Consider the following 12,575-nt stretch of genomic DNA (forward strand, 5'->3'; position numbering starts at 1 on the left):
ATTATTTTAACATCATTAATTTTGATTAATGCTAATTTTAATACTATTTAATAATTCTTAAGATGGCTATTAAAATAATTCTGCACATTACTTTCTGTGAAGAAAATACTAGATATAAAGATAAAATATAAGACTTTGAGGTATTCATAATCTAATTGGGGGGCTTGAAGGCAGGGCAGGCAAACATGTCTGTCTTACAAGGAATTGCTTTGCCCTTTGGTTCTCTGATCTGTTACAGTACAAAGTCTTCTTTCAGCCAGCCCTTAAATGCCAGTGCCTGAATTCCTCCTCACCTCCTGTCCTTTTTCAAAAGTGCCACTAAGAATATAATTGATACCTTGTTCTTGTTTTTACCATCTTCTTTGTCATTAATTTATAATTGCCCAATTACTATAAAGGAAAACCTCGAGAAAACCTAATAGTGAAATACTGGGGACTGTGTTTTTTTTTTTTTTTTATCCTGATACCCAAAACTAAATTGTCCTTAAAAATACAGGTGGGAATAGTTGCTGTGCACTGTCCCTGGGTTTTGAACTTAGAGTTTGTTCATCTGCTGTAATAGAATTCAAAGGTGAATAGGGGGATCCCTGGGTGGCGCAGCGGTTTAGCGCCTGCCTTTGGCCCAGGGCGCGATCCTGGAGATCCGGGATCGAATCCCACGTCAGGCTCCGGTGCATGGAGCCTGCTTCTCCCTCTGCCTGTGTCTCTGCCTCTCTCTCTCTCTCACTGTGTGCCTATCATAAATAAATAAAAAAAAAAATTAAAAAAAAAAAAAAAAAAAAAGGTGAATAGGGTTGGGATCTTAATTCAGGAACAAATGAAACATCAATATGGCAAAGGAAGTAGGTTACATAATTCATAATAAATCACTAAAAGGAAATGTGAACACTGAGTGTCTCGCAGTATTTCCATTTGATGGGTCAGAGTTTAAGGAATTAAGCTGTAACTAGAGAATTTAATTACTGTTTAAAAAGCTGCTGCTACTGCTTTGCCTGAGGATGGTTCTTACCGGTGTCTGGCTGCTGATTTTCTTAGTCAATATTCTGACTTGAAGCCTGAGTTGAAATGGGATTATTTACAATTACCTCAAATACACGTTTGAGGTTGTAACATAAACATGAAGAATAAAATAGCAAATCTTTACTAATTCTGTCACCTACATTTCAGTATATATCCTTATAGCTTGTTTCAATGCGTGCATACACACACACACGCGCGCGCATTTATTCATGTGTTTTTAATCACTCAATGTTAACCAAACCCAGTATGATACTATTTAAAATTTGGAATTCTCATTTGTTTCACTTAAAATGTGTGGCTACAATTTTATATAATTTTAATAGACATTTTTTGGTAAAGATTTTATTGATTCATTCATAGAGAGAGGCAGAGGCATAGACGGAGGGAGAAGCAGGCTCCCTGAAGGAGCCTGATGCGAGACTTGATCCCAGAGCCCCAGGATCACTACCTGAGCCAAAGGCAGACACCACCTAGGTGCTTAGATGTGATTTTTAATATAACATCACTTCCTTTTGGCTTTAATTCCTGACAGAGTTGCCCCGTAAGATGTATTTTACTTCATAAGATCTCAGTATAGGTGCAGTTTTCATTCTTCAACAACTGTTAATATGCTACATTAGTAATGACTTCCCATCAGAGTATGATTACTTGGGTAAGGGCTTCTTTCTCTCCATCGCATTCTGGCTTTATGGACTTTATGAATTTATGGGCATCTTTCAATGTAAAGCAATTTTTCTCAGAATGGGTTGAACTCTGATAACTTGGGTAAGGTGTGGGTTTTATTTTGTTTTGTTTTCTTGTTTTGTGTTTTTGCTTTAATCATTGGAGATAGTAAATTGTAAATCCAAAAATATTTGCGTTGAGACCATTTGCAAAGTTGGAATAAATAATTATAAAGAAATTAGTCATTTGGATGGCTGCCAAAAAGAAATTGGCCAAATAGTAATTGGTTCTATAGAGATTACAGTTCCTATGAATTAAAGACAAAACACAGACACGCACAAAAATCCTGAGTCCTTTAGGGAAGGCAAATGTTCTCCTTTAATTTGGGAAGAAATAAGATATTTTATTTCTTCTCTTATTTCTATGGAAACAAAACCTATCTTTAACAGTAAAAAAACATAAAATTAGACACATGAACCACTCTCTAAGAGGGGAATTATTTTTACGTACAGGAAAACTAGAATGCAAATGGTTCTAACAATATTTATTTATCAAGAGTTCATGCAGTAAAATATCTTATTCTCTACTGTTAAAAAAAAAAAAGAAGCCGGGTTCACAAACTGGTAAACTAACCCAGAAGTCTTGGTTAGCTAACTTAACCAAGTTGAATATGATCTAGGAGAGGAAGATTTAATGGGACTATGTTTTTTCTATTGTACATGACAGATTTTTTTCTTATATATGAGGATATTTCTCTTGCTGTCAAATTTTGTTTCCTATGTGAACCTATCATTTCCCACCTGAAATGCAAAACTTTGTTTTTTAATAAAACTCAGGGTTTATGAAACATGTTAAATAGTTAAGTGACATAAAACGCAGGAAGTATAAAAAGAGTAATAGCTCATAAATTAAACATTTTAAATTATTTTATATACAATCAAGCAAAATGAATTTCATAGTTTATTATTTTCCTACTTGGTTTTATTAGAATTTCATTCACTTTCACATTAAGACGTATTTCTTTATTAATAAAAAGCAGTTTACTTCTTCAACAAGAATTCCAGGTATAAGAATTCCGGTATAAGCTAGTACAGTAACTGAATTATTCCATCAAAGAACAGAGCTTTTCTGTTCTAATTTTCCTGTTTTAATGTCTTTAGTGAAAGCTGTCTTCTATCCTTATTGCAGAGAGATAAAAGAGGAAAACATAAGAGATAAGACTAGAAGACTTTGGCTTATATATTTTATCAGCAGAATTATGTCAAGTGGTCATGTTCAGTTACACGGAAGGCTGAAATACTGCCTAAAAGTAGAAAAGGAAAAGGAGAGGTTGAAAGATTGTTGAGGGAATACATTTACAGTGTCTGCTACCTTCCACCTCATTGACTATTCAACATTTTATACAACCTTCCTATCTCTATATTTAATTTAAATAAAATTAATTCATCCTCTCTGGTCCCAGGTAGGCCATTCCAAAACTTTTTCCAGTTACTGCATTTAGCAGTAACTAATCATTTTAGTCCATGATTTTTGGATAGTCTCTCCATCAGCTCCAGGTTTGGTTCTTTGTGATCTTGGGACTCTAAATTAAAGACAGGTTGTCATCTTCCCAAATTCCCAATGTATTATTATGACGAGTGAAGAAGATAGGGTAACAGCAATTTAAAAGCCTCATTCAGTAATCAGGTAAGTGGGAAAGACATGACCATTATTGGTACATTAGTAAATATAGACTCCAACTAGACAGGTATACTCAGGACTTTCTGATCCTAGCAGCAGGAGTCACAGTGACTTGGCTAATCAATCTGCAGGCCCTTGTACTTTCCAGATGAATTTCTTCTCTCCATTTTCCTCCAGGTACTGGGTTCAATGTCTGGGGAGACCTTCCTTGCCCAATTTGTCAGTGCCCTCACTCTAAGCAGATTCTCTGGAAAGTGAAAGCAAATGAAAGAGGGCTCTAAAAATAATTAAAAGGTACTCACTTTGCAGGACCTATAGTAAAATCAGAACAATACAGAGAATATTAGCATGACGCCTGCATGAGAATGACCTACAAATTAGTGAAGCATTCCTTATAAGATGATGATGACAAGAAGAAGCATTAAGAATAAGACATTTAGGGGTGCCTGGGTGGCTCAGCTGGTAAGCATCAACTCTTGATTTCAGCTCATCATAATCTCAAGGTTGCAAGATTGAGGCCTGCATCGGGCACACATGCTGGGCCTGGAGTCAGCTTGGGATTCTCTCTCTCTTCCCTCTGCCGACCACCTACCTCTTAGGTAGGGGGAGGGAGCATTAGTACAGCTGTGGCAAGCCTGAGGTACATTTGACAATACTGTTCCCTGGAAAATTTACCAAGATTCCAGGAATTGGGCTTTAAGACAATTTTATGAATAACCATATAAGCCTGAAAACTTTCTCTACTGCTGGATCCTCGGTTCTTATTTCTTTCTTTTGACCTGATGGTTGCTGCCTCAGCTTCTGCAAAATAGTAAGCATGCTAATAGGCTAGAATGAATGCCACACCCCCCGATCTCATCTTTGCCATTGAAATGCCTTCATTGTCACTCAGAGACTTCCTGAAGGAAAGTGTTTGAAAAACCCAGGGACAACAATTACCTTTTTGAAGTTGCCCTTAGAAATCCTTGCTTGTTACATGTATATTACACTTTTGTATACAGAGGCAGCTGGCTTTTCTCAACCTTGCAGGGTTCCAAATAATCATATCCTCAGTCAATTTATATCACAGGACACAAGCAGAGTGAGCTTCTTTGGGCATAGCTGTGCTCCCTTGCATGTCTGCTTACAGACTGTCTGGATTTAGTTTGAGTGCATCTCCACTGCAGTGCATTTTTGAAAGCAGCAAAACATAATAAACACATGGAAACATTCTAAATTTTATTCCAGTCATTCACATAATAAAGCTTTGCTTGGCAAGTGCTCAGAGTTCCAAGGTATAGCAAGCAACAGTGTGACCAACTGTTCTGCTATCGCACTTAGAAATGAACTGGCTTTCTAGCCTGAGGTCATTAAATCTTGGCTTTCTGCCCCCATCATGTCCTCCATAGTCAGTTCCACATAAGCCCTGCTATCGAAGCTCCTTTGTTGCTTCAAAGTTATGACATTTGTTAAAATCCTTAGTTCCAAATGAACTAGAGTTCACTCTAATTAGTTGGTACAGAAAAAGATTATTTCATACACTGTTAGTTGCTTAAGACTTTTTGGAGAGGTCAGAGTGCCTGCCCTTGAAGCCTCTGTAGAGAAACAATGTCCAATTATATCACAGGGTTTCTTTAGAGCAAACAACATTGCCATCATTAATCAATACTTTTGCTACTCAAGACTAAATAGCAGACACTCTGCATCAAAATACTAAAGGCTCCTCCACCACTGTTGCCAAAAGAGCAAATTCTCAGAATAGAACTGCTGCTTCACTTTGTTGAATTTTGAGTTCAGATCTTGCTTGAATGCAAGTCAAATCTCTGGGCCGTCACTACAAAGGAATAGGGGAATGTGAGCTATCTAGCTTCAGTCTTGAAAAGATGAGGAACATAAGGAGGAATATAGTCAAAATGGAAGGAGGTGTTCATAGATGCTGAGCATCCATATGTGATGATTCTTCACCACACTGTCTTGAACTAATTTTCTGGTTTTATATGCATTGCAAAATCCTCATGTCATTTCCAGTATTTGCAATACTAGTCCCATTACTGTCTTTACTCTGCAAAGATAAAAATATGTTTCTGACAGCTTAAACCTGATACATAATAGCAAACATTGTCTATTTTTAAATATTCCTTACAAAAAGCTCTTTGGGAAAGATAAAGTAAGAACTGGCATATCTTTATGAGAAAAAAAAGAACCGATGTTAGTAATGTAAGATGTTAATAATAGAGGAATCTGGCTGGGGGACCTATAGGGACTCTTATGTCTTTACAATGTCTCTCTAACTCTATACTATCTAACTCTATAATTATTCTAAATTTAAAAATTTATTTAAGAAATGAAAAAATAGAATCAATGAGAAATAGAGATATTCAAATTCCTTTCAGTAAAATCACAAGAACATTATTGATTATATTTGTTCTAAATCCATTAATATCACATACACTTAATTTTGACATTAAAAAAGGAAGAGTATGCTTGGTTGAATTATAGAACCTCACAAAGTCTTGATCTTGTCTATATGTTAATGGGTGCTCAAAAAATAACTGCTAAGTGGGTGAATTAGTAGATAGGTATATGGGTGAAGAAATGAACTCTTGATGGCATAACCAAAAATATAAACCAAATTAATTAAAAAAATAATGGAAATGTGAGCAGGTATTTGGAAGGTTTACTTCCATCTGGTACAAAGGAGTCATTTCTAATAGGAATTTGAAAAGAGTTATTACAGTATTGTCTCACTCTCCATTTGACATATGTATATACATACACATAGAAACACAATGTGTATGTGAACATATACATTTATGAATTACAAGGAAAGGTTATACATGTATCCATATATTATATATACAAACACATATATATGTTATTACTGTCTTGTGTGGATTATTATTTGTGTGTATGTGTGTGTGTATGTATATATGTGTGTGTATATATATACACACATAAGTTCCACCTTAAATTTATAACAAAAACTAGGGCCTCAAATATTCCTAAAAACTAGACAGGATGTTTTGATTTTATTAAATAATAGATTCTAGAAATATTTACCAATCTTTATTATCTAGAGTTTGCTATTTATTGCACCTGTTATTTGCAAGTAAAAATTACATCACATATCTGTCTCCTAGGACCTACATGAACTCTGGTGATTTATCAAAAGGTGACAAAAAAAGGATTAATTTCTGATTTTGTGTTATTTTGCATTTTAAGTTTATGGCAATGCTAACTATTTTTATTGATATTCTAAGTTTTTCAATTTTCTAAGAATAATGCAAATGGGCTGGGAGATGGTTTTTTGTTTCAATGCTGATTTCTTTTTTTTTTTTTTTGATTTCTTTTTTTCTTTTTGACAGCAAATAAATTAAAATCTAAGCAATTTTAAATAAAATTTTGGGTTAAATACCAAGCATCTCTCTACCTCAATATCCTCACTACTTTAATTTCAGGTGTGTTTTCTTTGGAATTCTGAGTTAGATAGGAGACAGTTGTGCTGTCATTTATTCTAATTGCTCTCCTTGGCTGAAAGTGGTTTTGTTTGCTGTGATGGACACAGTGTCATAGATTATTTTTCCTTCCCCACTATTTCTACCACATTTTAATAATAAAATAGCTATCAATTGAAAGAAAATTGGAGAAAATTGGAGAATTTATTTGATATACATGATATTTCTAAGAATGATAACATTATTTTTCCTTCAAATATAATAAAGAGAATTTTATTTTGGCAAAACTTTGCAGATTTTTAAATAAATATTTTTTGAATACTAGATGCATGCCAGAAATTGCGTTAAGAATAGAGATATTAACAAACTTAGATCTTCACTTCAAGAATAACTTATGTAATGAGGACATTATATTAATGACTACTATAGATCAAATGCTTAAGTGTGTGTCACTGTACTAACTGCTGTAAGATATTATTTCACTAAATTTCTATAAATATCTTCTAAGACAGGTAACATTAACCCCATTTTATAGATAAAGAAGCCAAGATTCAAAGAGGCTAAGTCAGGTAGAAGTAGTTAGTAGTTCTCAACCCTATTAGACCTAATGACCCCCTTTATATAAAGTAATTCATGATAACTTTTTTATGCTGAAACAATATGTAATTTCATCTATTAATATGATTTCAAAATAATCAGCACAATGTTCCAACTATAACATAAAGAAAAATGGGATGTTTTATTATTTTATTATTATTTTTAAAAGATTTTATTTATTTTTTTCATGAGAGACACAGAGAGAGAGAGGCAGAGACACAGGCAGAGGGAGAAGCAGGCTCCATGCAGGGATCCTGACGTGGGACTCCATCCCATGTCTCCAGGCTCATGCCCTGGGCTGAAGGCGGCGCTAAACCACTGAGCCACCCAGGCGTCCCTGACATATATTTTAACATAAAAGAGTAAACAACTACCCTGGGATACATAATTTAGTAGTTACATGCTTTCATCTATTGGTAGAATTAACATATATGTGATTCTCAACTGCAAACTGATACGAATACTTAGATTCAAATACTTGGAGTGATTATTTTGACATTGGTAGTATAATCTCTCAAAGTGAAAAACAGCTCTTAGTAAAGTTCTGAACAGCAACAACAACCAAAGTTTCCTTTGATTAGTTATTTAGATATTAGCTATTTTCTAAGAAACTTCAATATCTTAAAATACGCAAAAGAGTTAATGTTTTTATGTAAAAAAAAAAAGTCTCAAACTGAATTTTCAATGCATTTTGCATTGTTATTAATGCCTTCGCATCATTTCAAATCAGGTAGGCTGTCTAGTAGATGGTAGGTGTCCAAATCCCTGGCCTACCTCACCTAATGTCACTAGTGCCTCTAAATGTTTATAAGAACAAAAAATAAAAGTAATTTTTTAAAAATCCCACAAATTGCCAAAGCACTCTATGTAGAAAGCTCTTGCATTGCATAGAAATAGTGGGGCTTTAATTTTCACATTGTCATGTCATATTGCAAACCTTATTCTTAAATGTGCTGTATTATTCTTGTCTTATAGGTTAATGGGAGAGAGAGAACTCTGTCAATAGTTCTTAAGTATTTTTTATGCCATGAATTCATTTGGCAATCTGGTGAGAACCATGGACACTTTTCAAAATCATATATTTGTAAATGCCTAAAATAAAATATGTAGAATTGACAGTAAAATCAATTATTTTGAAGAATATTTTTAGTACAGTGATAGTTACAAATATTACAACTTTCATAACAATGATAATAATACATATAAATATCTTAGTATTAGTGGTGACAAAATCTTCCAGGTACTCATAATACAGCAGGTTGTTTATTGTTTATATTCATAATTGAAGGAAAATTAAAATGAAGTTATTTTATTATTTTTTCCTTTTTTCAAGTTTTTACTTAAATTCCAGTTAACATACAATGTAATACTAGTTTCAGGTGTAGAATTTAGTGATTCATCAGTTGCATATAACACCCAGTGCTCATCCCAACAAGTACCTTCCCTTAATGCCCATCTCCCATTTAGCCCATCTGCCCCACTTCCTTCCAACAACCCTCAGGTGGTTTTCTGTAGTTCAGAGTCTCTTATAGTTTGCCTCCTTCTGTGTTTTTATCTTATTACATTTTTCCTTCCTTTCCCCTACATTCATCTGTTTTGTTTCTTAAATTCCACATGTGAGTAAAACCGTATGGTATCTTTCTTTCTGACTTAATTCACTTAGCAAGATATCCTCTAGTTCCATCCACATCATCACAAATGGCAAGATTTCATTCTTTTTGATAGATGAATAATATTCCATTGTGTGTGTATATATATATATATATATATATATACACACACACACACACTATGTATATAGTATCAGTATATATAAGTATCATTATATATATATATATATACTCACACACCACATATATATATACGTACACACTCTATATATATATATAGTATTAGTATATATCAGTATCATTATATATATATACTCACCACATTTTTTTTTCACATTTCTTTATCCATGTATCTCATGATAGACATCTGGGCTTTTTCCATATTTTGGCTATTGTGGACATTGCTGCTATAAACACTGAGGTGTGTGCACCCCTTCAAATCACTGTGTTTGTATCCTTTGGATAAATAGCTAGTAGTGCATTTTCTGGGTTGAAGGGTATCTCTCTTTTTAACTTTTTGAGGAACCTCCATACTCTTTCCCAGAGTAAACTGCACCAGTTTAATTTCCCACTAGCAGTGTAAGAGGATTCCCATTTCTCCGCATCCTTGCCAACATCTGTTGTTTCTTCTGTAGTTCATTTTAGACTTTTTTGACTGGTGTGAGATGGTATCTCATTGTGGTTTTAATTTGTATTTCCCTGATGCCAAGTGATATTGAGCATTTTTTCATGTGTCTGTTGGCCATTTGTATGTCATCTTTGAAGAAGCTTCTGTTCATGTCTTCTGCCCATTTCTTAACTGGACTATTTTGGAGGGAGGGGATTACATTTAAGTTCTTTATAGATTTTGGATACTAGCCCTTTATATGATATGTCATTTTCGAATATCTTCTCCCATTCCATAGATTGCCTATTAGTTTTGTTGATTGTTTCCTTTGCTGTGCAAAAGCTTTTTATCCTAATGAAGTCCCAGTAGTTCATTTTTGCTTTTGTTTCCCTTGCCTCTGGAGACATGTCTAGTGAGAAGTTGCTGTAGGTGAGGTTAAAGGGGTTGTTCCTTGTTCTCTTCTAGGATTTTGATGGATTCCCGTTTCACATTTAGGTCTTTCATCCATTTTGAATTTTTTTGGCATGTATGTATGGTGTAAGAAAGAGGTCCAGTTTCATTCTTCTGCATATGCAATTGCTGGATCATAGGGTAGTTCTATTTTTAACTTTTGGAGGAACCTCCACACTGTTTCCCAGAGTGGCTGCATGAGTTTGCATTCCTGCTAGTAGTGTAAGAGGGTTCCCCTCTCTCTGCATCCTCACCAACATCTGTTGTTAATTTTAGCCATTTGAACTGGTGTAAGGTGATATATCATCGTAGTTTTTATTTTTATTTCCTTAATTATAAGTGATGTCGAACATCTTTTTTTGTGTGCGTCTGTTAGCTATCTTTATGGCTTCTTTGGAAAAATGTTCATGTCTTCTGCCCATTTAACTGGATTATTTGGTTTTGGGGTATTGGGTTTTACAAGTTCTTTATATATTTTGGATGTTCTGAATTCATCCACTGACCCCATGTTGAAGATCCTTATACTAGAGTGAATGAATGTTCAGAGCAAATTAGAGCTCATCATTGATCTTCCTAACTGTCTCAATAGCTACAAAAAAAAAAAAAAAAGTTAGAACAGGCGATGACCCGATGCTTAAAGAATGATTGATTAGCATGCAGAGAAGCATGGAGCAGAATGTATACAAAAGCCACAGGGTCGGGAAACACCATAATAGGTGTGGGCAATGCTAACATAGTATGTGTGGCTTCAACAAGAGTAGGTGGAGAAAACTTGAAAATGAAAAATAAATTAATGCGTGCAGTTTATTCTTAAAAACAGAAGGATTTTGTTCGGGCAGCCTGTGTGGCTCAGCGGTTTAGCACCACCTTCCTCCCAGGGTGTAATCCTGGAGACCTGGGATCAAGTCCCATGTCGGATCCCCTGCATGGAGCCTGCTTTTCCCTCTCCCTGTGTTTCTGCCCCCACCACCCTGTCTCTCATGAATAAATAAAATCTTTTTTTTAAAAAAGGATTTTGTTCTAATTCTAATTGATTTAACAGTATCTTACATACTTACTGAGATTTTTAGTTTATTAAGTACTAGCACATAACTGCATTATCTTTTACACTCTGTGACATCCATAGCAATAAAATTAGCTTTATGTTTATGGTGCAGTATTTTCTGAGCATGGCTACGTTGCTCTAGATAACCATTGCAAATAGGAAATATATCAAAGAGAAAATACACTAAAGATTTTTGACCCATATTTGATTATATACAGTTCAGTAAAAGGAAATATGAAGGAATAGGGTGTGGTTATCCCTTATTAACATTGCTTAACTAACACAACATTTTTCAATATCCCTGACACCTGTAACATCCTATAGATAGAAAGGATCAGTGGGAACTCTCATTGATTAGATAGTATACTATGCCTTTCTGGGTTAGACAGATTTAGAATAAGTTGCTAACACCAAATGCCATTTAGAGCAGTTACCAATGGTTGTTAACTTATCCACATTTACTTTCAGTGAATGCCACAACTCCACAGATCGTATCAAAGTTAGAGTGTGGGATGAAGATGATGACATTAAATCCAGAGTCAAGCAACATTTCAAAAAGGAGTCAGATGATTTTTTGGGACAAACGATTGTAGAAGTGAGGACCCTGAGTGGAGAGATGGATGTCTGGTACAACCTAGGTGACTATTTTTAAATTTACTTGAAAAATAGTTAAATAAAATTTCAGAATATCTGTGGCCTTTGTTGTATTACCATATAAGTCAAAATAATGTCTTTCTACAACATTCTGCTGAAATAGTTATTCAAACTCAGTATTATTGAAAGATGTTGGTAAATTTGAGATGAAAAGAGAAAGCCTTTCAAAAATCAACTGGGTGTCTTTTAGGAGAAAAATACCCCATTCTTTGTATAGTTTCAAAAACTTTGCCAAATGTATAGGAAAAAAATAACATATGACTTTATGCTCTTTGACATATTTCCTTTTGGTCCATTAATGAAATTTTAGCAATAAAGGAAAAGTTTATTTTGAATATCTTTTGAATGATGATATAAAAGTAGGATTTAGGTGCCAAAGCCATATATATGTGGACTTACGTTTATTCTGGTGATAAAGATATTGAGAATATCTTTAGTTGGCATGACTTTTTAAATGAAATTTTATTATGAAATCAAGAATTAAATAAGTTTTATTCTGACTTTTACAGTAATTGAAAAATAATCTAGAATCTTCAGTGCTGATTTAATAATAGTAAATATATATGGATCAGTTCAGTTTCTTTTTCTTTTTTTTCAGCTCAGTTTCTATAGACATGACCCAAAACATCTTCTTAAAAATGTATTTGCGAGTAGTTGATATACAATGTTCCTTTAGTTTCAGGTGTACAACGTAGTGATCAAATCTCTATGTTAAGCTATGGTCACACAGGTATAACTACCATCCATCACCATGCAACACTATTACAATATTTTTTACTATATTCCCTATGCTGTACTTTTTATTCCCGTGACTT

General features: G+C 34.2%; 1 protein-coding gene and 1 non-coding gene across 2 annotated transcripts in view; both read left to right on the top strand.

Moving 5' to 3' along the window:
- Window positions 1–12,575, top strand: part of UNC13C (unc-13 homolog C) — a 540,818-nt gene that overhangs the window by 241,718 nt on the left and 286,525 nt on the right. Inside the window, exon 10 of the mRNA XM_049104442.1 lies at window positions 11,575–11,744. Within this exon, the coding sequence (XP_048960399.1) occupies window positions 11,575–11,744 (170 nt within the window). The remainder of the gene's footprint in view (window positions 1–11,574; window positions 11,745–12,575) is intronic.
- Window positions 3,658–3,763, top strand: LOC112676233 (U6 spliceosomal RNA). Its single transcript, XR_003146401.1, has one exon. It is a non-coding gene; the product is annotated as a U6 spliceosomal RNA (small nuclear RNA).

Source organism: Canis lupus, chromosome 30 (assembly GCF_003254725.2).
Source record: "Canis lupus dingo isolate Sandy chromosome 30, ASM325472v2, whole genome shotgun sequence".
NCBI classification, from domain to species: Eukaryota; Metazoa; Chordata; class Mammalia; order Carnivora; family Canidae; genus Canis; species Canis lupus.